The following is a 25,306-nucleotide window of genomic DNA, read 5'->3' as shown; positions in this document are numbered from 1 at the left end:
GCTCTAATACCTTGCTTGGTTGTATTGGACTGTTGCATATGCAGCTGAACTATCTTTTCTTCAAATGGTTATGTTTCCTCCTTAATCTAACTTTTTTGTTTGTACTGCTTTTTCCTGATTTCCTTTTTTGCCCACTTGAAGCCTGCCACAAGTGAGTATATTGTTAGGGACACTGGAAATTGCAGCCCACGGTACATGAGGTGTACTATTAATCAGGTACTAAACTTCTTTGCATTGTTTTTTGTTCTCTGTGTTATTTTTCCCTCTTTGGTTTCTGCATTATACTCTTTCATCTTTCTATGGAATGAGAAACTTATTAACCATCCTTTTTCTTATTGAAGCACTAGTTGTAGATGATTTGGTCCTTGTTTGTGTAACAGATTCCATGTACTGTTGACCTATTGACAACCTCGGCAATGCAATTGGCTTTATTGGTCCAGCCTTTAGCTCTTCCTCATCCATCTGAAGAGCCCCTCCAGGTAATGTATTTTTTGCCATCTATCTGTTCTAATTTTATTAGCCTTTTTTTTTTTGATATGGGGGAAAAAAAATTAGAACCCTTATGTTTCATTTTATATGAACCTATCTGTCTGGACGCAGGGTTTAAATGGGAGGAAAAAAGATTTTTTAGAGCTTGTGGTCTTAAACATGCCATGGTATTTTCAATTAAAAAAAAAAAAAAAAAAAAAACACATGCCATGATATTTATGTGGCTATAAAACCATGTCATTAAGGGTGAAATGAGAAGTTTTAAAGTGAAACTGTTTGTAAATGTAGAATAACATTCTTTTTCGAACAGGCTAAAAATGATAGAGTAAAAGCTTTGACGGGCCAGACAAAGTAATAGTTATTGGGTAAAATAATGGTATACCTTGATGAAGGATGATATAGCAATCTGGAAGGAAAGAAACAACAAGACTTTTTGAGAACAGAAAAGATTCTATACTTAAAACTCAAGCATGGGTTTGAGCCAAAGCTACCGGGTTCTGCCGAACCTGTAGCTTTAAGGCTGGCTCCGCCCTGTTTCTATTCTCCCATCTTTTATCAACTCTTTCTACCTTCGGTAGCTAGAGCTCTTCCACCTTTGCACCTTCACCATGTTGTTAGCCCAAGTAATTCCGTTGGCAGCTTAGCTACTTACTGCCACATCGGTGCTAACTCATGAAGGTGCTAACTGCTAAGAAGCAGGCAGCCTAACACTGAACAGTGCTAACTGTTAAGGCAGTACACAGGCTAGGTTTCCCTCAGTACATAAACAATATTTTGGACTTCCTAATTTTGACCCACAACTGGGATAGTGCCTCAAGTCAAACCAAAAGCAGAGTTGTCACATCTGTGCAAACAATACTTTTATAAGTGGTTATTACAATTAATTATGTTTATTGAGATTGTGTTGAAGTACCACTGGCGTGATGTATGCTAAGATGTACAATTGACTGTAATGACCCTTGGCGGCAGGGGAGTGTGCTTTTTCTTTTTCTTATGGGTGGCTAAAAGGAACGATTGTGATCCCTAGAGTGGAAATCGTTTCAACTAATCATCACCGATCCTATGTTTATGCTGTTATATATCTGTTATCATCTCTACTTACTCCATATTCTGAGCACGTAGGGGCACTTCAATAATGTAAATTGGTTTGTGTAGTTTACTTGAAGGCAGAATGAATTAATTTGATAGTTCTTTTACCTTCGTGTTGCTTTCCTTGTTAGGTGGTTGATTTTGGTGAAAGTGGTCCTGTTCGGTGCTCTCGTTGCAAAGGCTATATAAATCCTTTCATGAAGTTCATTGATCAGGGAAGACGTTTCATCTGTAACTTGTGTGGTAAGAATGAAATTCATTTATTCCCACTGAAGTTATGTGATATTTTTAGTTTAGACTCAAAGTTGAAATTCAACATAGCATGGACGTGATGTTTTGTGAAAAACTACAGGAGACGAAACAGAAGTATCAAGTTTACATCGTATTGATATTTTTCTGTTCTAACTAGTCTAACAAAAACTTGAGCATATTCTCAGGCATCGGAGACAAACAGGTCAACTGAGAACCAAATTTACCGTCGTTATTGATTCCATTTCAGTAGAACAAACAGCAACAAAAAACTACAATAACATAGTCCCACAACGTAATGAAAAACTTAACATTGCACATTCTCCCACAAGTGGGGTCTAATATACATTCTTTTCCTTGGGAGGTCTGTTTGCGAACTGAAAAGACAGGTAGAGAGGCTGTTTGCCCATTTCATTAGAAGCAAAGAAGAAAATTTTCTTAAAACATAGTCCTTTCTGGACCAAATTCAGGTATAAGTGTTATTTGGAAGTGACGTTGATAGATATCAATGAAAATTATCTTTAAGCTAAACTAACGCTATGAAGTGGAACAGTAAAAGAAAAGAATCACTGACTCTCTCTCTCTCTCTCATTTTGGGGATAATTCACTTATCCCCTGTTAAATATTCATGGTGTGCACAAACCGACTTTGGCATGACCCATCCAATTCTATTTTTAGTGATATGGTCCTACTTTGACAGCAAAGACCTGCCATTTTCTATGGTATAGCTTGCATTTCCTGGACACCCATCCTAGTGGATGTATATGGTTGTGATATAGCAGGAAAAGTTCAATCTCCTAGAAGAAGACCAATTGGCCAGGTTCCATGCTATTCACTGAAAATTACACATTTCCAAAACAGTTGACTCTAAAAGGTTAATGGATTGAACTCCTGTGTCATCAGCTTCATTTTATAAATCGAATGCACAACTTGAAATGTAGAAACCATTTTCAATTTCCTAATGCTGCATTTTGAATGAAAATGTGTTGGTATGTAGTTTTCATCTCATGTTTCTTGCCATCCTTTTTGCAGGACATACCGATGAAACTCCACGTGACTATCAGTGCAACTTAGGTCCAGATGGCAGGCGTAGGGATGCTGATGAAAGGCCTGAACTATGCCGAGGAACTGTTGAGTTTGTCGCTACCAAGGAATATATGGTTGGTACCACATTTGTTCAGAGATGTGATTGCATGACTTTATAGGAGTAATGTCACATTAAGTAGACATTCTTAGCGCTGAACTTTCAGTTTAACTAGCTTTGAGCTTTCAAATTTGCAATCGTAACTTGTTTTGGTATTTTGGAAAGCTAACCAGAATAGAATGGAATGACTACATAGGATTCACATTGCAATATCAACTAATTTGGGATTGAGGCTGGTATCAAAATAATAATAATAATAATAAAAATAAAACACTAACTCGAGATTGAGCATAGTGGATTGGTATGTGGGAAGTTTGCAGTTCACTAGCACCCTTTTCTATCTATTCCAAATGTTGACTCTTGTGTAGTTTCCCAGCACCAGGTCATTGCTATCAGCGTGCTATTCTGTGCTGATTTTAGACTTTAGGAGGAAACAGTTGTTCTGTATACCATTCGTGACAAAATTCTTTTCAGCATTGAAAGTAGAAAAATAACACATACGGAGAGAAAGCTAAAGAGGAATGTGGGGAGAAGAGAAGGGTCCAGTAAGCAATGAGTGGTAGACGTGAAATGTTGAACTGTGGCAGACTTGTCAAATTACTACTCCTAGATTACTGTGCAGTCTGTTAACAGAAGAACTGATAGGTGGAGGGGGTTGGTAGTGTGGATGAGTAGAATATTAAGTTTAGAAAATTAAACTATTACTTCGACAGGAAATTTATTGTCAGAGTTCTAAATCATTGTAGATATAGCGTTAAACCTACTCTCTGTTGGGAGTTGATTCGATGCCCTTTTTTGTAGATGTGCTCCTTTCTTTGGTGTTGGGCATCCCTTAATTCAGTTTTGTAACTTATTGGATTTTGCAGTAATCTTGGAATATTGACTTGTATTTCAGGTGCGAGATCCGATGCCCGCTGTGTATTTCTTCCTGATAGATGTTTCCATGAATGCCATACAGACTGGTGCAACTGCAGCTGCTTGCAGTGCGATCAGCCAAGTTATTTCTGATCTCCCTGTAAGTCTATTGGTTGTTTATGATGATGCAACATGCATTTCTTTACTTTAGAATGGAGAGAGATAAAGTATTTGGTTTGTCTTCTCAAGTGGAATCATCATAAATTAATCACATTCTCGTACTAAGAGATTAACTAGAACTTCTGATTTAGCAATCAAGTAGCCATGTAATTTGTCTGTTGAGATGCTGAAAAAGGTTATTGATGCATCTGAATTGTGGAAAACCCAGCTTGTCTCCATTCTGAATAGTGCGGTGTTGCGCGAATGCTGCTTGGTCACTTTGGTTTATCCAAGAGTTCGTTATGGTATATCTGTAATTAGTGGCCCTGGGGGTAGGCAAAAAAGATGAAGAGATTGATGCCATAACCTGTCGATTTGCATCTTCTTAAGCGGCGAAGCGATGGCTTTTAATAATTCCAGAAGATAAAAGGGAGATGATGAATGTGACAAAAGGATTTAGGTGAACCCTTGAATGTCTTCAATTGAGCGGTTCTTTTCTCTGCATCTGGTGTCATTCTTATAGTTTGAATGAACCATAGGTTTGATCTGGTAAAGAAAGCTATCTTTGATCTAATGGAACTCGGGAGATATGGGATCATTCAAGTGGTTAGAATGTCACGTTCACTAGGAGGCATGGATTAGGGAATAGATACTATTTGTGATACAGTTCAGCTAAGATGCATTTATATTCAATTTTAATGCACAATATGAATTCTTGGAAAGCTTTTGAACTTTCTTTGACACTGAAAACTTATTATTGCAGGATGGTCCTCGGACATTCATTGGAGTTGCTACATTTGACTCAACTATCCACTTTTACAATCTCAAGCGTGCATTGCAGCAGGTTTAACACATTCAAATGAGTTTGCCTCTGCTAAATTATGCTTTAAAATCTGAAATTAAAAGAAGCTTTGAAATGAGTATTGAACCTTAATCAGTTATCTTTGCCCTTTTTTTTTTCCCCCTCTTTGTTGCGCTGATGATGAAAATGATGAATTCTTGTTGTATTTCAGAAATGTGTTGCCTAGATGATTAACTAAATGCATTTCTTAAAGAATTTCTCTGACTGAAAAGAAAAGAAAAATCTTTAACTAAGACATATGTGGGGAAGTGAGTTAGTAGTACTTATGTGAAAATAAAATAAAAATCTTTAACTAAGAAATATGTGGGGAAGGGAGTTAGTAGTTCTTACTAAAACAAAGTAAAATTGTTCTTGTGTCCTTTTTTATTTTGTCTTGTCTGTGATTAAGTCATAGGGTTGCAGGAAGAAAAATATTAGCCTTCAAAAAAGAGTTACTTTTTTTGACTTCTCTTAATGCCTTTTTTCTCTTTGTCCAACAACAACAACACAAACCCGGTGCTCAAATGATGAATGGACAATTACTTTTATGGGAAAAATGCACAATAATGAACAACATGACTAAAAAGAAATGTGGCAACTAGTAATGTCAAGGATTTAACGGTTTAAATGTGAAAAGAGAGCCCCACCGTCCTTCCCCACAGATGATTAATCAAATGCATTTCTTAAAGAATGTTCTATAAGTGAAAAAAACCTACCTCTACCTCTCCTAACTCTCTCTCGCACCTTAACTATCATTACACCTCCTTTCACATATCTGGGGAATCTTGGGATGCCACTCCCACTTCGTCTTGTAAAACTTCGTTCCTAATCATACCTCTCTGAGTATTGTCCACACATCCATCCGTATCCTTGCTTCCCTTCATTGCTTTTGTCTTGTATATAACTGTGATTAGTCATAGGGTTGCAGGATGTGTGACAAAATCTCTCCGCCTTTACGGACTCAAGATAGAGATTCCTCTCCTATATGACTTCTTCCTCTCTTCACTTCTGCCTCATCTCTGAACTTGCACTCTAGGTACTCCGTTTTAGTCCTGCTTAACCTGAAACTGTTAGAATCTTTAAGGCCTCTCACCAAACTTCCAGCCTATCTTTAACTCCACCACACGTCTCGTCTATCAATTAATTGCTCCGTTGTCTTAATTATGCAGTTCTCTCATTGTCCTTCTCTGGTATAGTTGGATTGTATTTCACTTGTTCCATTGTTCACTGATGTGATTTGTTCATTGTTCTTTAACATAGATTCTAAAATGGGATTAGGGTTGTGGGAAATGGTTTAGGTTGGTGAAGTGCTTATTTTCTGATAAGTTGATTCTGGATCTACCTTTGCAGCCATTGATGCTTATAGTCCCTGATGTCCAAGATGTTTACACCCCACTTCAAACTGATGTTATTGTGCAGCTCTCAGAGGTTTGTTCTGGAAGATGTTGACCAATTTTCTGTTGATTTTCCCCTTTTTAAAGCGGGATGACTAAGACTTTCAGTGCGTCCTATGTAAGTGGTTACTTATTTGTGTTTTCAGTGCCGTCAACACCTAGAGCTTCTCCTAGAAAGCATCCCAACAATGTTCCAGAACAACAGGACTGCTGATTCAGCTTTTGGAGCTGCAGTCAAGGTATCAATGCTTTACTTGAAGTTAGTTTCCCAACTTGTCATTTGGATCATAAATCACTTGTTTTGTAGCCTAATTAATTCATTGATGGAATAAGTATTTTCTGCATTCCCTCTAAAATATGATAAGTTAGGTCACCACGGTTGCCTGACACTTTGCCATTCTGAGAAAGAGATTTGAAAGATTCTGCATCTGATTGGAAAAAAAATTTATGTGTAAAAAATTACTAAAGTTGCAATAAACTTCAGATATGATTTTATAACTTTAAAAGTATAATGGGTTCAATGCTAAGAACATTAAAGATTGAACCCACAGAATTAAAATCAGGAATCCGCCTCTGTGCAGATAAGTGATTCCAAGTCTAACCATATCAGTCTATGATGGATTATCATATCGATTGATTCTTACTTCGCGTTTTGTTACTTCAGGCTGCATTCTTGGCAATGCAAAGCACTGGAGGCAAACTTCTTGTGTTTCAATCAGGTAAGGTGCTAAGTACAGTGAACTTTAACTATCACGTACAATTACAACCTTGTGCGTCTAATATCAAGACTCTATCTTGTATGCATGCTTGAGTTAAAACATCTGTTATCTTTGATCCCTCACTTCTTGTTTACAATGCACTGCTGATTGACTGTTTCACTTCTATAATGTATGCTTAACTTCTGTGTCTAATGCAGTCTGCCCAAATAGGATGATACATAACAGCATTGCTTTCTATGGCACTATCTGGTTCTTTTAAAATTGAAGTATTAATAGGAGCTATGTTTAGATTATACTTTCAGTACACCCGTAAGGGTGACCTAATTGGTTGAGCATGGGACTTCCATAATGGATGTCTCAGTCCCATGACAACAATAGGATTATCATATTGATTGATTCTTACTTGGGGCTTTTGTTATCTCTCTGTGTGGTTTCGAGCAATTGCAAAGCACTGGGGCAAACTTCTTGTGTTTCACCCAAAGGTATGGTGGTAAATGCAGTGTTCCCTTTCATCAAAAAAACAACATTGTGCGTCGAAAAAAGGATTATATTTTCAGTACTTTCATGTTATGAAAGTCTCCATCAAATATCTGGACCGAATACCTCGTAAGATAGTAGCATGCTTTAGGCAGTTGCCTTATGGTTCCTCTTTTCTCCTTCACCTGGTGCATCAACAAGTTCATAGGTCCTGTGATATATTTCTTGTGAATGATCTGTTGCATGAGCTGTGCAACCTTGAGTCCTTGACTACACAAATTGTAATACAATTCTAAGTGTTGGCTATACTTGCTATGTCTTATAGTCCTGCCATCTACGGGTATTGGAGCCCTTTCTGCTAGAGAGGCTGAAGGAAGAACCAATGTATCAGCTGCAGAAAAGGTAAAATTATTGAACCAGTTTTTAGTATATCTGTCTTTTAGCAGGAGTTACATTTTCTTGTGCCTTTTTCCTTGATTGCTATAGGCTGCTAGCTACTCCGACACTGGTGTCTCACTTCTAGATTGTTTATACCCACTGTCCCTTTGTTTTTGCCCCTCATTTCATATTTTGGATGTCACACAATTACCCATATTTATCATGTGGACTCTGTCCATAAAATTGTCCATATCCAGTGGTGATTATGTATATAGAAGCTTCTAATATTGTCCTTAACATGCTTAAGTGTGAGAGCTGTTGTCTTTTAATTGCCAACTTATGAAAGAGACAATAGAAAATCAAACAGTCTTTTCAATTTATTGACATCAAAATGTCTACTTGAAATTTAACTTCTAGAGTATGTACAATAATGTATTGGCAGAAATAGTGGTTCAATATTGGATTATTCTTTGAGCTGCTAATCACTTATTTGGGTCATCGCCTCTGAGAAATGGATGGAAATTTGCTCATCATTTCTACAAAATGTTTGGTCTTAATTCCACTATTGGATCATCGTCTTGCAATTATGGAGCGTAGGAATCATTTTCTTTTTGTGGTAAATGAGAGCTTTTTGTGGCTGTCGAGTTTCTTCTTAAATCTTGGGTTTAGGTGTATTCCTACTAAGCTTTCACCAGAGTGTGCTTATGATTTTTCTTCGCATTGATCAGTTTGCTTAGAACAGGTTGAAAGTTCATATGACAGTGGTGTTTGTTTGGTACATTGAGGTACTTTTAGCGTAGTCCTTGTAAGCATTGGACAAATGAACACTGGACTCCATCTGAGTTTTTGTAATGTAATATCCAGCACCAATGTGGCGATGAATACAATTTTTTTTTTTTTTTTTTTTTAAAAAAAAAAAGAAAAAAAAGAAAAGAAAAAGCAACCATGACATTGCTTATTCAGAAGAGTTGTATATTCTCCAATTTCAGGAGGCTCACAAGTTACTCCAGCCGGCTGACAAAACTCTGAAGACAATGGCTATTGAGTTTGCCGAGTATCAGGTGAGTAATATGAAAAGCCCGTGGAAGAATGATTTATTAAGCACAAATAGGATGTTAAGAACGCTTTTGGTCTTTTTATATTTATAATCGTTCACTTTAATTAATTAGATCTCAACTGCTTCAGGTCTGTGTTGACGTGTTTCTCACAACCCAATCTTATGTAGACATTGCCTCCATCTCAGTCATTCCTAGGACCACTGGTGGGCAGGTAACTGTGACGCTTGTTACTATTTTAGCTTGTCTTCTCCCCTAGGGCCTCGGTTATGAGGCACTTTCTGTACATGGAATTTATGTACAGATCTTATTATGCAACTTACTGTATATGATAGCGCTTCACTTCATATTCCTTTTGATATTTTTGCATCTAGGCTTGAGCTTTAAGGATGTTTCACTTCTGTCAGGTGTACTACTATTTCCCTTTCTCTGCTCTTGCTGATACTGCCAAGCTATACAATGATCTTCGATGGAATATCACTAGGCCCCAAGGGTTTGAGGCGGTAATGCGTGTAAGATGTAGTCAGGTATGCTCCTCAGTTTTCGGGTCTTCCTGTGCTTCTCTCATAGGAGAAGTGCCAGACCTCATTTATGGAAACTGAGCACAAAATTCATGCTGCCTGTGTTCCATTTGTAGGGCCTTCAAGTTCAGGAGTACTCTGGAAATTACTGTAAAAGAATTCCAACTGATGTTGATCTACCTGCGGTTTGTCCCTCTATCCTTAAATAAACTTTGCACATCTATATTACTGTAAAGGAATTCCATTAGAGCTGATCTACCTGTGGTTTATCCTTCTGTACTCCTTCCCCATTTAGGAGACAATTATGCACTTCCCACCTGAAGTACAACCACAATAACTGAGATAGATTTGATAAATAAACTATGCACATCTGTATTAAGTTCGAAGCATCTATAGCACATTTCTTGGGCTAATACCAAATCTACCCATATTATGTTTGACTACTTTTGATACTTTACTATTGATTCCTGCCTGATTTACTAAGTCAGCTTCCCACAGTGTTGATTTCTCTGCCTTTGTCCTGTTCTTTTGGTGAGTTTTGGGGGTAGAGATGATGCAACCAAGAAAAGGAATATGTTGTGCTATGTTCATTCGACACTCGTTTGTCACCTATGCTTTTGTCTAGCCTTTTTTCACATCAAGATGAATCTCTTAAAACCATCTTTTCAGATTGTCCATGGCTAAAATATTCAAATGAATGTTTCATGGGCCATACGTGTGGAAGTTCACATGTCCAAAAGTACCTAAAGGTATATCTTCTAAGTTATATGTTTTGAGAGAACCTTATAAGAGGATATTCCCTTCCAGAAGGGGTTATGTTAATCTAGTAACCCACAATGTGCTGGTAAGGGATTTTAGCTTGTCCATTTTTTGCATGGAAGCTGTACTAGGGTAGGTTTTTCTGTATGCATGTTTATACTGTTAATTCGCCTTGTTCTGCGTGCATATTTACACTCAAAAGCTTTTTACACTGTTGATTCCCTGCTGAATGTGCTAGTTTGACTGACTCCTGAATTGGGTGTGTTCATTTCTAAGTGAGCTTTCCATTGTGCAGATTGACTCTGACAAAACAATTATGGTGACATTGAAACATGATGACAAATTGCAGGATGGTTCAGAATGTTCTTTTCAGGTACAAATTTATTTTGAATCTTCAGCAATGAGTTTTTGGTCAATCTTGTTTGCCCTGTTTCTATGTCTATTTTTGCCTGCTGCTGCTCCCTCCTTTTCATTTTTTCTTCCCTGTTGCAATATGATGGCCATTTACAAGAGCTTGTCTCTGTCTTTCCAGTCTGCTGTTCTTTACACTACCATCGACGGCCAAAGAAGAATCCGAGTATCAACTTTGGCTCTGCCTTGCACAACTATGTTGAGTAACCTGTTTCGATCAGCTGACCTGGACACCCAATTTGCTTGCATCTTAAAGCAAGGTAGAGGATAATATCTCATAATACACTGTGCCACATTCTTAAGTAAGATGCCGACAGTTCACCGTCCTCATCTGCCCCCTCATGGGTAGGGGGCATCTCCCGTTTTTATTCTCAATTAACTCCATTTTTGGAAGTGCTAAAATTTGGGAAGATTTAATCTCTATAATGTACTGCTGCCTCAGAAAGGATCTTTGGTTTCTGCATCTATGCCTATTTTCTCCCCTTTATGCTGAGATGATCTTTGATACTTAATTTTTCCTTATAAAGTATGCATTTATTATTTCCAAAAGCTGCATTGGTGTTTGCTCCTTTCTCATATGTGCATAACCGTATTATCTATAAGATTGTGTGTGGACTCCTCCTACATGTTGCTCCCTTTTCCCTATAATCCCAATAACTCTTGTTCTGCATAAATGAATGTTTTCTAGATGGGGGTGGAACATTTGTGTCTAGATGATCCGTGATTTTGGATGCTATCCAAAAGCAAAACCGCAACATGAACAAAATGAGGGTCGAAGAATAATAAGTGTCTTATTAAAAAAGATAAAAAAGAAATTGACACTGTTGGAATAAGTAGGGAACTGGTGTTTGTAGGATGTCACCTCTTCTAGATCTTTTGGCCGAATGGCTAAATGATATTTTCCTTTTTTTCCCCTCAGGGGTTCATATTGTTAGGATGTATAGGGGAAAATTAATGAATCGTATATTTTGTCTTGAAAATGCACAATTAATACACTCCTTTTCTTTCTTTACATTTCTTTTGACTAATCAACCACGGTAAACTTGTCAGGCAGATACTTTTGTTCTTCGATATGTTAAAAACCCCCCTCAAAAGATAAAAAATTCCACCTGGCCAGGAGTAAATAAGTAGAAGGTAGCTCCTTACAGCTTATTAATTGCGCTGTTGTGGTCGACATAATTACTATCACGAGCTGCCAAGTGGCCTGCACTACTTGCTTTTGATGTTTAATGTTATCTCATGTGCTGTTGCTATTTCATTATTTTTCCTTTTTTCTCCTCATTTATTATTTTAAAAGAGTACTCGTACTTATGTCATTTTTCTTGCATGCAGCGGCCAGTGAAGTACCGACCGCTCCTCTCTCACGGATCAGAGAACAAGTGACAAACCTTTGCATCAACATTCTGCATTCTTACCGTAAATTCTGTGCTACAGTGTCATCCTCGGGGCAACTTATCCTTCCTGAGGCACTTAAACTTCTTCCTCTTTACACACTCGGTATGTCTTGCATTTCTTTTTCCCAAGCCCTTCATTTCCCAATGAGTTGACAGTGTTGGTTTATACATGCAGTGCAATTTGCAAATACTTTTCTTGCATTACTTCCTCTTCTTCTCCTTTTTATATTTAAGTTGACATATTGATCAAAATGCCTAATATCACTTTCCTCCGCTATGCTCCACCTTGATGTCCTTTTGTTTCTATTCTAAGATTGTTTATTCAGTGTATTATATGAGTTAGTTGATGTAAATGATATGAAGGAAAGTAGCGCCAAGAAAACCTAAATGAATGAATGATAACCCATTCTTAGTATGTGCATTTAGCTTCTGATTGCTTCCTTCTAATAGTGCATATTGAATGGCTGACTCTAATTTTCTCTGTCACTACGAAACTACTACTTGTGCGAGTTTTTGTGCAAACAATAATGTAAAAGCTATGGTTTTTATAAGTTTCTTAATATTTCAGCTTTGGTTAAAAGCTCTGGACTTAGAGCAGATGGACAGATCGATAGTAGGTCCTTCTGGATTAATTATGTTTCCCCACTCTCTACTCCATTGGCAATCCCTCTGGTCTACCCTAGATTGATAGCAATTCACGATCTTGATACAAAGGTATGGGCTTGTATTTATTGATTTTGTTTCCCTTTTTTCTTTTGCCTTTCTAAGTCAAGTGGTAGTTCTATTCTTTTTATTGAGACATTTGGAACATTTTTTTTGGATTACATTTCTATCTGTATTTGAACTTGCAGGAGAATGATGATTCTCTTATTCCTCCTCCTATTCCACTTTCCAGTGAACACATTAGCGACAATGGTATCTATCTTCTCGAGAACGGTGAGGACTGTTTGATATATGTTGGGAACTCTGCAGATCCTAATGTTATCCGTCAGCTGCTAGGCATTTCATCTGTTGAAGAAATTCCTGCTCAGGTAATTTGACATGTCTTCCGCTTTTGATTGGTGATATTATTCCAAATTTATGAGGAGGTAAAAGAGGGAACACATTCTCAGCATGCGTTCTCCTAGGATCCTCGTATGATACATGTGGCTGAAAAAGCTGTTGATTAATGTTCCTTTTTTATCCCGTTGGTGAAGGAAAGCAATTACTTATTGTATTTAGCTCCTCTGGGCGTAAATTCTAAAATTTCCCTCTCTCAGTTTGTTCTGCAGCAGTATGACAATCCGCTCTCTAAGAAGCTCAATGACATCATTAATGATATTAGACGCCAAAGGTGTAACTATCTCCGGTATGATTCTTCTTTTTCTGTGTAATTGCTCCTCTGTTTACTTCTACCTTTTAGGAGATGGTTCCTCAATTACATTTCATTACTTATAAATCAAAAAGATGTGATTAGTCTGAACCTGTAACACATAATGTGTCTAATTTCTGATATATTCTCAATTTGATTTTGGCAGCTTAAAATTATGCAAAAAGGGAGATTCATCAGGTTTGTATCCAGTACCATTTTTTTGCATTTCTACCTCAATTCTCAACATATCTTCCCCCATCCCCCAAACCAAAGAATATATATTTATAAATTAGTCTGAAGTGGAAGAAAGGAGATGGGCGGAATAACTAAATATCAAAATGATCTATATGGATTAATCTTTTCAATCAATTTAACGTTCCCTGCTCTTAGCTGCTTTTTAATACTTCATATGAGATCTTGCAATGACCAATCATCCTCTCTTTGCTTATTAACTCACCTTTAGCCATTTCTGATTCTTTAGGCAGTACTTTAGTTTTACAACAGTTTATCACATGGTATCCTGAGGTTTATCTGAGGTGTAGAACTATTGTATCGAAGGGGACTACTTCTACACTGGTTTTAAAGCTTTAATTAACATTGAGGGAAGAGAATGATTATATTACATTTGGCAAAAGATTTTCTACATGCAAGAAGCATGCTCATGTGATATTGGTTTGGTTTGGAAGGAAAGAAGCTCAAATTATGTGATATTCATTCATGGTCATGGCCCTAGCACATTGTTAACCTTTGAATCTCTTTGTCAGGCATGTTATTTCTCTCGCACATGGTAGAAGACAAGACACAAAATGGACTTTCATATGTCGAGTTTCTAGTACATATCCATCGGCATATTCAAAATAAAATGGCCTGAGAAAATATCCAGTTTTGTTCATGAATTTTGATCATAGAGAGAAGGGGTACAGATGGTTTCAGTATGAAGAGGTGCAGATCGGCTTTATAGCTCTCTGAGAGTTTTTTAAGTGTAGCGGCGCATGCTCAAAATGAACAAACAAAAAAGCGTGATTTTTATCTATATTCAGAGTGATGGTGGTATTGATTCTGATTATTTTTCTTGACGTGAAATGTAGAATTAAATTGGAATTAGTTTTGTCGACTATATTGGCGATGGTGTTGAAAATGTGTTTCTTTTGCATACATGTCTTAGTAGCGTTTGTTCTCTTGATCTCAGAGCACCATCAACTGAACTAGCTTCATGTTTGGTTGCAAATTTAAGTCTGGTACAACTAATATCAATATTACTTATACACTCTATTCAATATTATTTTTATACATAGTAAACCATGACACTAACAATACCAGTACTATTCCTATTCTAGTACACCTATTCAATACTATTTAGAAATTATGCAATGCATGTTATTTAATACAACAAACCAACAAGTCGATAAAAAATAGTACCAGCATAAATAATTCAACATTATTAATACGCCTTATTCAGTACTATTTTGAAACACTCCACCAAACGACCCCTTAAAGATTAGAGGAGTGTGGACTAAGGAAAAAAACGGTAGACATACATATAAATCAGTGAAATAAAGGATAATTGAGAAGTGGAATACACAAGCAGCTTTATTCCACGACGAAAAAGGAAACATCGTTCCCAAAAATCTTGGCCAATACAAGAATTTCTCATTGTAAATATCTTAATTGGCAACATTAAGTGTATTAAGTGGTCTCGAAATATATAACAAAGGATATAACTAAGATACCTCGTATATACAGAAGTGTAATTTTGGATTTCCCCCAAACACAAACATCATAATGATGAAAAATGCAACCGATGGAACTCTACCGCTTATGTACACAGTTTTACTTTGCTAAAAGGCTATTTCTACGGCTTGAATCTGCGACCTTATGATCACATGGCAACAACGTTTACTATTACGCCAAGACTCTCCTTAAAAAACAGGAAGGAAAAAAACTTTTGGGGTTGGCTATATGAATCGTCACTTTTTTTTGAAGCTCAATTTATATTATCATCATACTAAATAAAATAAAAGTAAAAAATATGTTAAATATATTATTAGGTTTTATATAAAATACTGACATATGTTTAGATACATTCATTTAAGCTCTTTTTTTCTGATTTGTAGAGCTTACATGGTAATGAAATAAAAAATTAGTAACCAACAAAAAAAAAAAAATACTGATATATGTTTAGACACATTCATCCCTACATAATTTAATACGTTATTTCTAATAATAAGAAAGCTAAGCCTGAGTTACAATAGTTGGTTTTTATGGAAAAGAAAAAAAAAAAAAGGCACAATAGGTTTGATTTATGTGTCAGAAAACTGTTTTTAAGAGTTTTAGAATAATTTTGGGAAAGTATTGTTTGATTAGTTGTAAATGTAATAAGTTTTAATGAAAATTGCGGGAGTATTTTTAGGAAATAGTGTTAGTTTCTTTGAAACTAGAGAAATTAAGGGCGTATAAAACTGTACAAATCAATGGACTAAAAAGTCAGTTCAATTTAAGCCTTTCTTTCTCCGAGTCTCTCTATCTTTTTCTGCCATATAAATAAAGTAGAAAACTTGTGAAAATATTAAAAAGAAAAGCAGTGTACGTCATTACAGTAAAGGGAAGAAAAGGAGATCAATAAAGAGTAAAATCTCTACCAAATTAAGAAGAAGAAAAGCAACAATGGCATTTGAAAGATCATGCTTCTTCTTGTTTTTCTTCATCCTTGCTGTTGGCTTGGCCTCCTCTTCCCCAACCTACATCTCATGTAATTATTCCTTCTATATTTGTTTTATTTCTTTCAATGCTACAGCGGTAAAGTTATCTCCGTGTGACCCATAGGTCACCTATGTTGAGTCGTGGTAGCAGCCACTAATACTTTCATTAGGGTAGGTTGTCTACATCACACCTTTTGAGGTGCGGCCCTTCCTCGGACCCTGCTAACACGGGATGCTTATGTAACGGCTGCCTTTTTTTTAATGCTCTAGTTCTCAATGCCCTTGTTAGACATCCATTTTGGAGCTCGTTTAATTCGGACTTGATCAGCCTTTGAGAATCCCACTCTGGGAGGTACAAGCTCCCTATTAGAAGGACTGCATTTCCAATGCTCGAACCTTTGGTTAAGGATGGAGGGGTACCTACCACTCCATCAAAGTACTCAACCTCTGGTGGCCCTCCATTTTTATTTCTTTCAATGCTCTTGAACTCTAGATATTCTTGTCTTCTTCGTGTTTTCCATCGGAATTCAACATCCACTTAATCAGAGGCAGATTCAGGTTTTGAGGTTCATAGGTTCCTACAATGATCTCAAACATAAAATAATAACTAGGTTCACAATCAGCTATCTATAAATACTTTGTGAATTTCTTAATACAAATACATGATACGCATAAAAATTACTGGGTTCACATGAACCCATACCTTAGGGGCTACATCCACTCCTCTCCGCTTTGAGGTCCAACTATTCCAAATTTGCCCCGGAAAATCTCATTATGAGGCTAAAACACTCGCTATCAAATGCGACTCTATTAGCGGCCTATGAATGGATCTAATCTGAGACCTCTTGTTCAATTTATTGCAACACTAACAAATTTTTTTTCCTTCCAAAATTTGTGTTGAATTAAATTCCTTTTGTGTTTGTGCAGATGACGTGCTTAATGTTCACATGCTAGGGGGTCGTGGTCTTCTTGAAAATTTTTTAGTGAAGAATGATTGTCCCATTGATTTCGAGAGAGAAGACTTCTCCCCCCTTACAGGCCAATGCAAAGGACCTAATTACAACCCACTGACATGTTGCAATGCGTTCAAGCAAGTTGCTTGCAGGTATGAGTGTCAAATGAACGGACTGGATTAAATTTAGATGGTTTATATCTTCTCAACAGTTACTTGGACTAAAATTAGTTGATGTGAAATGAGCTAAGAAACTGGTCATTGATCCAAACGGTCTAATTCTTACTAAGTTTAAATTTTTTTGATTGATCTTTTATAAATTTTCAAGTACCTAACAAAACAGTTTTTCTTCTTTATTGTGGTTACATACAACATATCAAATAAAGAAAAAAAAAATCTTTTTGTAAATATTTTGTTAAGGTTTCACTCATTGATCAATTTGGGCCAACATATAAACCTTGAATTAGATAGTTACATTTTTGGATTGCTCAAAAGGATAATAACCAACAAATGTCTGTGTTTTGTATATTAAGTATATATACATAGTCAGTATACAAGTTTTGTATATTTTGGCCAGTGCCCGTAATTAATTTCGACTGACGAGCCAAAAATTTAAAAAATACTCAAATTTTGAAATGTGCTGAATTAAAAATCAAATAAATAAGCGAATCATATTTTCATGGGCTAATTTTATCGGTCTTACATGCAGGTATGCAAAAGAGTTAAATGAACTAGAGAATGGGTGCGCCACGGGCATGTTTTCCATCATCAATAAACTTTACCCACTTGAACTCTTTGATAAGATGTGCAAAGAAGATAAAGAGGGTTTGGCCTGTCGCCCCACTACTGGTCCAGCTAGAAACAAACAAACGGGCAATGCTGCTGCAAAATCAAGAGGCAGAAATTAAATTAGGCAAGAAAAAAATTTGCTTGGATTGATTAAAAATCAAAAAGTCTTATACTTACATTGTGATATTGGTTTGTAATAACCTCTCATTCATTTTAATTCAACATGGCGTGTTCGGTTGAAAATTTAGTATCGCATTTTGTGATGCGAATTTTGTACTAATGATGATGAGTATTTTCAGATGTTCTGTGAGACTAGTATGAATAAGATAATACATTTTCTTTCAATTAACATGCGTGTTCTCTCAAAGAATCTTCTTAGCTATATCTTACTCGTCAATTAGAATAAAGTTTGTCCACGTGAGTCTCTTGAAAATGTAACATTAACCCAATTAGATAATTAATTACTCATGGCTATGAGAGTTGAGAACAAAAAGTTAAATCGATTTGAGACGAGTTTGAAGTAAATAATCGAATGGATAGAACTTGCGACCCTCTTGAGTGGTAATTCTTAACTATATGGGAACCTGATAACTAAGATCAAGATTGATCACAACAAAAAGGATTAATTACACCATTTGGTTAGTTGATGACAGTGGTGAATTCTCCTGCAAATCTGATGGGAAAGCTCTTAGAACTCCAAGATCCACTTCTCTCACTGACAAGAGAATTTGGCATGCTAAACTTCCTTTTAAAGTTTCATTCGTCATGCTGAGACTGCTAAACCGATGATAAGATTTAGAGATTTGGAATTCATGGTCCCTCCAGTTGTAACTGCTGTAGAACCCCTTCTCTTGAGACAACAAATAATTTATTTGAGCCGAGGGTCTATCGGAAACAGCCTCCCTACCTCCCAAGGTAGGAGTAAGGCCTGCGTACACTCTATCCTCCCTTGACCCCACTTGTGAGATTACACTGGGTATGTTGTTGTTGTTGAAGGGGATATGAAACACATTTTGCTCTTTCTTTTGTAATTATGCAGGGATCCAATGTCACAACATGACAGTCAGAAGCATGATGATTCAATGGTGCCTCTCCAAGCCAAAGAATCCAATACATGATCTTCTTCTACAATGCACTCCCTCAGTTATCTCCTGGAAAATTTGGAAAAGCAGATGTAGGAAGAGGTTTGATTAGATCAACATATGTCCTAGCAATATAATCAACCAAGTTGGTTGGGCTCACTCTCAACAGCCAATTCCCTTCTTTCAGTTGCTCTTATAAATGGACTAATATCCGTGACAAAGGTGAAAGAGCTGTACAAGTTTTGGATATTAAAACTATCAAATGGACTAGTCCCTCGCCTAACAGGTTGAAGCTGCTGCTGGTGGAATCCTTAGGGAAGATAGAGGCAATATGATGATGAGTTTCTTCTCTTATTTTGGTGTTTGTAGTAACAACAATGCAGAGACATTGGCTCTAGTTAAAGGCCTACAGTGGTGCATTGCTAATGGTCATAAGGATCTAATCCTGAAGACTGATTCTCTTTCGTTAGTGCACATGATCAATGACAATACTAAAATTCGATCTTGCCTCAAGGAGTACATTCGGGCTATGTTGCTCGGATTCTTCAAAAATGTTGACGGGTGCCTATCGGATCCTCCAAAAGTAGTGCATTTTTGGAGGATCTGGCACGGGTGCGGCAACATTTGGAGAGTCCAAGCAACTTAGCATTCAGGAGATTAGACTCCTGATGATCCAGAGCAAAGTCATGTGTATCATTACTATAGGGAAGCTGATTATGTGGCTGACATAATGGCTAATATTGGTGTAGGGAAAAAATGCGAAAGGTTCTTTACACAAGCTATAACTCTTCGAATGAAAACTAAAGCTTCTCTGAAGAATGCAAAGAGGCTACATCCATTTCAGAACCAAGATCAAGAAGGGCCAATTCAGTTTTCGTCAATGATTTACGACTTGATGCTTGGCTGGGTGTCTTTAATTATCTAGTTAACTGCTATCACATCTGTAAGATAGAAGAGGAATGCTCTTTTATCATGAACTTCTTTTTTGCACAGATTTCTAAAAAATTGTGGGAGTATTTTTAGGAAACAGTTGTGTTAGTTTCTTTGAAACTAGATAAATTAAGTGCCTATAAAACTGAACAAATCAATGGACTGAAAAATTAGCTCAATTTAAGCCTTTCTTTCTCCGAGTCTCTCTATCATTTTCTGCGTTATAAATAAAGAAGTAAAATTGCGAAAATATTCAGAAAGAAAAGCAGTGCATGTCATTACAATAAAGGGAAGAAACGGAGATCAAAAAAGAGTTTTATCTCTACCAAATAAGAAGAAGAAAAGCAACAATGGCATTTGAAAGATCATGCTTCTTCTTGTTTTTCTTCTTCCTTGCTGTTGGCTTGGCCTCCTCTTCCCCATCCTACATCTCATGTAATTATTTATTCCTCCTTTTAAAAAAAAAAAAAAAAATTCTTTCAATGCTCTTATTTTTTCTCTATGTTTTATAATACCGGGGTCCAACATCTACGGGTGTTCATGGTTTGGCAAAACCGATTAAATAAACGGACACTTTTTTGGATTGGTTTTAAATTTTAAAAAATCAATAATATTTGATTTGATAGAAAAAATCAAAACGAACCGAAATATATATATATATATATATATAAAACGAAGTTTAATTACATCTTTTCTTCTATAAGGATTAGCCAAAATTTCTTGTGTCACAGGAAGATAAAGTTTCAAGAATCTTTAGTTTTTGAGTATTCTAGCTTACGTAGAATATATCATAAGACATTGGATAGTTAAATGTATTTGACTTGTTCTAAGTATATTTTAATGAAATGATGTTATATTTACCTAATAAAATTTTTGTCACTTTATTTGTTTGTTTAACGTGAAGATATAATAATAAAAATAGAAGGAAAGAGTATATATTTATGTATGGTAAAAAACAGAAACAAATCAAACCGATAAATGTATATTATATTTTGTTTGATTTTAAAATTTAAAAAACCGACTAAATTGATCTGATTTTAATCAAAAACCGACCAAACCGAACCGTGAACACCCTACCGACATCCATTTTTTAGCCCAATAAATCTGGATTTGGGCTTTTAAAGTGCCACTCTAGGAGGTAACACTCCTTATTGGAGGGACTCCATTTTCAAGGTTCGAACCTGAGTCCTCTGATTAAGGATAAAGGAAAACTTACCACTTTACCACAGTCTAAAAACCTTTGGTGGTCCACCATTTTTATTTCTTTCAGTGCTATTGTTCTGTCTATATCACACTACATTACACCACTTAGGGTGCAGTCCTTCCCGAATTCTGCTAACGCGGGATGCTTCGTGTACCGGGCTTCCTTTTAGTGCTCTTGTTCTGGATAGAGGCGAATTCAGAATTTGAAATTATGGATTCCTCTAACTATTCCAAGTTAATATACAGTAATAATTCGTTCACAGTCATATATATATATATATGTATATATAATGTATGAATTTCTTAATAGAAATACAGGGTCTACGAAAAGCTACAGTTCTTGTGAGTCCATGTAATATGCTCTACATTCTCCATTGGTTCTGGATTTTTTTTTGGGTTTTCTGCTGGTGCCCGGTATCCATTCTAGGATCTAATTAATTCGGATGTATGCTGGAAAGTTTCATTATGAAGGCAAAATACTCACTACCAAATGTGACTTGGTTAGCGCCTGTGAAATGATTGAACTCTAGACCTCTTTGTTCAACTTATTGCAATACTAACATTTTTAGTCCGGGATTCTCCATTCTCAGAAAGCTTCAACTTTCCCACGTGTGCGCAAGCTTGCGAATAGTTTCTGCGATCACTCTACGTAATTTATTAAACCTTTTATCATTCAAAATTTGTGTTTAATTAAATTTCCTTTTTTGTTTGAGCAGATGACGCGCTTAATGTTCACATGCGCCGTGGCCTTCTTGAAAGGTTTTTCGTGAAGACTGATTGTCCCATTGATTTCGAGAAGGAAGACTTCTCCGTCCTTACAAACCAATGCAAAGGACCAAATTACAACCCAGTGACATGTTGCAATGGGCTTAAGCAAATAGCCTGCAGGTATGAGTGTCAAATGGATGGGTTGAATTGATATCTAGATAGCTTAAATTAGTTAAAAAAATAACTTAGGCTAAAATGAATTAATTTAAATGAGCTAAAAGCAGGTCATAATTCAACCGTCCCAATTTTACTCCTCCCGTCTTAATTTATGTTACACTATTTGACTAGGCACGAAATTTAAGAAAAAAAGACTTTTATAATTTGTGGGTCAAAATAAACCTTAGATATTTTATGTAGCTGTAACTCATCAAATTAAGGGTAAAAGAGGAATTTTAAAGTAAAATTGTTTGTAAATATAGAAGGTGACGTTCTTTTTGTGACAGACTAAAATGGGAAGTGTGCCACACAAATTGAGACAGAAGGAGTAGTACCATCTTTGATTTTTTTTTTTTAAATTACCTAATAAAATACATTTTTTAATTATGTTATTGTGCTATATAACATACGATTAAACAAGAACATTATCACAAATATTTTTTATGAGTTTCCTTCATAGGTCAGTTTGAGCTACATATTAGCCCGCTGAATTTGACGATTCAAAACGCACCAAGCCAATAAATAAGTGGATTATATTTTAAGAAAAAGACAAGGTGTGACTACCGGCAGAAGAAAAGGCTCCTAAATAGCCCTTTAGGCCCAAATTAAAGACGAATTGTAGTCAAAATATAAAATTTCACTCTACACTCTCTCCTCCACTTTCCTGCCGTGGCCACCGACAATTGAGTATTTGTGTTTTCTTCGTTGCCATCTATTTGTCGACATCGTTGCTTTGCCATCTCCGGCGAAATTAGGCTCCGCTATCTCCGACGACTATGATCTCTTCCAAATCATCAAGCAGGCCAAGCGTCTTCAGCGGCGATGATCTCTTTAGCGACATCAATCTTAGCCATCTATTCACCTTGTAGAGCTCGTCCAGAACCCGATCTTCACCATCGTGTACTCACCGATGAAGACGACGTCATTGGCACCGATTTGGGTTTCCATTAGTCTATGGTTAGGGAATCCAGGAAAACAACTTCACACGAGTGAAAAAAATAAAATAAAAATATCAAATCCTATAGTAAAATCATCAGATCTATGGTCGTTTGATACAGATTTGGCCGAAATTTTTTTTCTAGCTGTCTCAATGTTTTCTCCGATAATCCTTGCCTGTGTAAATAGTGTATGTGTATCATTAGTGTGTATATATTATTACACTAACTATACTTGATTATACATTTATTATACACAAATTATACAACAATGATACATTTTCTATACATATAGTGTAGGGATACATATTCTATACAACTATGATACTGTTTTTATATGTATGATACAATTCTTATACATATACAGTAGTGATACATATTCTATACAACAATAATACAGTTTCTATACATATGCTGGGATTAGTTGAAAAATAACAACAAAATGAAATTATTTTGAAAAGGCTAAAAAATGTCTTTTAATATTCTTGGGTTGTCAATAGTTTCATCCGCATGACCATTTATATCCTTTTCCCATATATATTTATGGGCTAATTTTGTCACATTCACTTGCAGATACGCAGAAGAAATAAATGACGAGAACAGTGGGTGTGCGTCGGGCATGAACCACTTCATTAATAAAAAAGGAGGCTACCCAATGGGTCTCTTTAGTAATATGTGCAGAGACGATAGAGAGGGTTTGAGCTGTGCAACCACTACTGGTCCAGCTATAAACAAACTAAGGGGCACTTTTGCTGCAAAACCAAGAGGCAGAAATTAAATTAGTGATGACAAAATAGCTTGGATTAATTAATTAAAACAACAAAAGTCTTGTAGGTACATTATGATATTGGTTAGGAATAACCTATGTCATTCATTTAAATCAAAACATGGTGTATACGGTTGAAAATTTAGTATTGCATTTTGTGATACGAATTATATTGATGATGAGTATTTTTCGGATGTTCCGTGAGACTAGTATGAATAAGATAATACATTTTCTTTCAATTAACGCACGTGTTCTCTCTCAGTATCTTCTTACTCGTAGATTAGAATAAAGTTTGCCCTCCGAAGTTTCTTGAAATGTAATATTATGAGAGTTGAGAACAAAAAGTTAGATCGATTTGAGTCGAATTTGAACTAAATAATCGAACGGATTATTGAACTTGCAAGTTGCAACCCTCTTGTGCGGTAATTGTTAACTATACATGGGAACCATGGTCCATTACCTTTTCGAGCGATCAGTAATTTTAGTAGATTAAGTCATTATTATCAAGGCACAATTATGATATGGTTGAGAAGATTGTTCAAAACTATAACCTCCGATCCCAAAAATAAATTTATTTTAAAATATTTAATCTATACTATATTAAAAGCAAAAAAAGGCTTAGAAATGTTGATTGAACTTTTTGTCCTTCGTTAAAAGGCTCTACAATAGACAAAATTGTCATTCACTATTTACTTTATATTTAGAACTTTAAAATCAATAAAAATGTTACTTATTAAATTGTTCCTAATTTGAACTATATATCAAGTACTAATATTTAGGAGTTTAAAATCAATTATGATATTACCTTATATAAAAATTCTTCTTATTTATATTCATTAGAATTGATATTGCCAGTAGGTTGTTTTGCTTTACAATACGTTGCTGATTGTCTCTGTTACTTGATTTACATTGTAGAATTTGCTGGCTTGCTTTTCATTTGAGATTCTTGCTTTTATTTTTATTTGCTGTAGTTAGAAATTGCTTTTGCCTGCTTGCTTCATTTTCAGGCCTTTAGTTTTCCATCCGGTTGCATCGCTTAATTCTCTATTTTTTTAATCCTTGTAGCTAATTTACATTTTTGCATTACTTATATTGTTCTTGTCGTAGTATTTAGACTTTCATCTAGATTATTGCTAAATTGTGTTTTAGTATTGATTCTTGCCTATTTGAGTAGTTCATATTTGCTTTACTGGCTTTGGTAGACGATGGTATACTAGGGTCATGTTCTCGGACGGGGGTGAGGGTTGGAGGGGGTAGGTGGGTTAAGGGAGTTTCTAGTCTGAGAGTAGGGTCTTGGAATATTGGGACTTTATCGGGGAAGTCCACTGAACTAGTTAAAATTCTTAAGAAGAGGTGGATTAATATAGCTTGTATCCAGGAGACTAAATGGGTAAGATCCAGAGCTAAAGATGTGGACGAGTATAAGCTATGGTTCTCAGGTAGGTCGAGGGATAGGAATGGGGTAGGCATTTTAGTAGATAGTGACTTAAGAGACTAGGCGGTAGGGGTTAAGAGGGTCAATGATAGGATGATAACGATTAAGCTGGTCGTTGGAGGGTTTATTTTGCACATTATTAGTGCTTACGCGCCTCAAGAGGGCCTGCGAGAGAAGGAGAAGAGACGTTTTTGGGAGGATTTGGACGAGATGGTGGGAGGTATACCGCTCACTGAGAAGCTATTCATAGGAGGAGATTTCAATGGACACGGCGAGGTCAATTTCGGGGGGATATGACGATGTACG

The 25,306-nt window shown here is 36.1% G+C and overlaps 3 protein-coding genes across 4 annotated transcripts; all 3 read left to right on the top strand.

Annotated features, from left to right (window-relative positions):
- The first annotated feature begins 87 nt into the window (after nucleotides 1-87).
- LOC132041820 (protein transport protein SEC24 B-like) lies at nucleotides 88-14,442 on the top strand. 2 transcript variants are annotated; one of them, XM_059432512.1, is made up of 22 exons: nucleotides 88-216; nucleotides 381-479; nucleotides 1,710-1,821; nucleotides 2,860-2,987; nucleotides 3,867-3,986; nucleotides 4,749-4,829; nucleotides 6,177-6,254; nucleotides 6,367-6,459; nucleotides 6,885-6,939; nucleotides 7,742-7,818; nucleotides 8,784-8,855; nucleotides 8,980-9,063; nucleotides 9,257-9,376; nucleotides 9,487-9,555; nucleotides 10,425-10,502; nucleotides 10,662-10,800; nucleotides 11,873-12,037; nucleotides 12,503-12,648; nucleotides 12,786-12,965; nucleotides 13,194-13,282; nucleotides 13,452-13,483; nucleotides 14,050-14,442. In XM_059432512.1, the coding sequence occupies exons 1-22, from the start codon at nucleotides 196-198 to the stop codon at nucleotides 14,154-14,156; spliced, it is 2,145 nt and encodes a 714-aa protein (XP_059288495.1). In that variant the 5' UTR covers nucleotides 88-195; the 3' UTR covers nucleotides 14,157-14,442. The 2 variants fall into 2 exon arrangements, with proteins under 2 accessions (XP_059288495.1, XP_059288496.1); XM_059432513.1 differs by lacking the exons at nucleotides 88-216; nucleotides 381-479; nucleotides 1,710-1,821 and adding an exon at nucleotides 2,501-2,647.
- Nucleotides 14,443-15,845: 1,403 nt separating this feature from the next.
- On the top strand, nucleotides 15,846-18,074 carry LOC132041818 (GPI-anchored protein LLG1-like). The gene is made up of 3 exons (XM_059432510.1): nucleotides 15,846-16,034; nucleotides 16,912-17,089; nucleotides 17,646-18,074. The coding sequence occupies exons 1-3, from the start codon at nucleotides 15,950-15,952 to the stop codon at nucleotides 17,842-17,844; spliced, it is 462 nt and encodes a 153-aa protein (XP_059288493.1). The 5' UTR covers nucleotides 15,846-15,949; the 3' UTR covers nucleotides 17,845-18,074.
- A 1,939-nt stretch (nucleotides 18,075-20,013) lies between these two features.
- On the top strand, nucleotides 20,014-23,610 carry LOC132041819 (GPI-anchored protein LLG1-like). The gene is made up of 3 exons (XM_059432511.1): nucleotides 20,014-20,172; nucleotides 21,657-21,828; nucleotides 23,373-23,610. Exons 1-3 carry the CDS (start codon nucleotides 20,088-20,090, stop codon nucleotides 23,575-23,577), a joined length of 462 nt encoding a protein of 153 aa, XP_059288494.1. The 5' UTR covers nucleotides 20,014-20,087; the 3' UTR covers nucleotides 23,578-23,610.
- Nucleotides 23,611-25,306: the final 1,696 nt, after the last annotated feature.

This window comes from Lycium ferocissimum, unplaced genomic scaffold (genome assembly GCF_029784015.1).
Source record: "Lycium ferocissimum isolate CSIRO_LF1 unplaced genomic scaffold, AGI_CSIRO_Lferr_CH_V1 ctg11803, whole genome shotgun sequence".
Classification (NCBI taxonomy): domain Eukaryota; kingdom Viridiplantae; phylum Streptophyta; class Magnoliopsida; order Solanales; family Solanaceae; genus Lycium; species Lycium ferocissimum.
Note: the sequence above shows the minus strand (reverse complement) of the source record. Positions and strands in the feature narration are given on the sequence as shown.

Bases quoted from the DNA above. Each gene is read 5' to 3' on its own strand.
- LOC132041820 (XM_059432512.1), top strand. From the start codon at position 196: ATGAGGTGTACTATTAATCAG. The intron at 9,556-10,424 runs GTTTGTCCCTCT...TCCATTGTGCAG, and splicing joins CTGATGTTGATCTACCTGCG to ATTGACTCTGACAAAACAAT. The intron at 12,649-12,785 runs GTATGGGCTTGT...TTGAACTTGCAG, and splicing joins TTCACGATCTTGATACAAAG to GAGAATGATGATTCTCTTAT.
- LOC132041818 (XM_059432510.1), top strand. From the start codon at position 15,950: ATGGCATTTGAAAGATCATGCTTCTTCTTGTTTTTCTTCATCCTTGCT. The intron at 16,035-16,911 runs GTAATTATTCCT...GTGTTTGTGCAG, and splicing joins TTCCCCAACCTACATCTCAT to ATGACGTGCTTAATGTTCAC. The intron at 17,090-17,645 runs GTATGAGTGTCA...TCTTACATGCAG, and splicing joins TTCAAGCAAGTTGCTTGCAG to GTATGCAAAAGAGTTAAATG.
- LOC132041819 (XM_059432511.1), top strand. From the start codon at position 20,088: ATGGCATTTGAAAGATCATGCTTCTTCTTGTTTTTCTTCTTCCTTGCT. The intron at 20,173-21,656 runs GTAATTATTTAT...TTGTTTGAGCAG, and splicing joins TTCCCCATCCTACATCTCAT to ATGACGCGCTTAATGTTCAC. The intron at 21,829-23,372 runs GTATGAGTGTCA...ATTCACTTGCAG, and splicing joins CTTAAGCAAATAGCCTGCAG to ATACGCAGAAGAAATAAATG.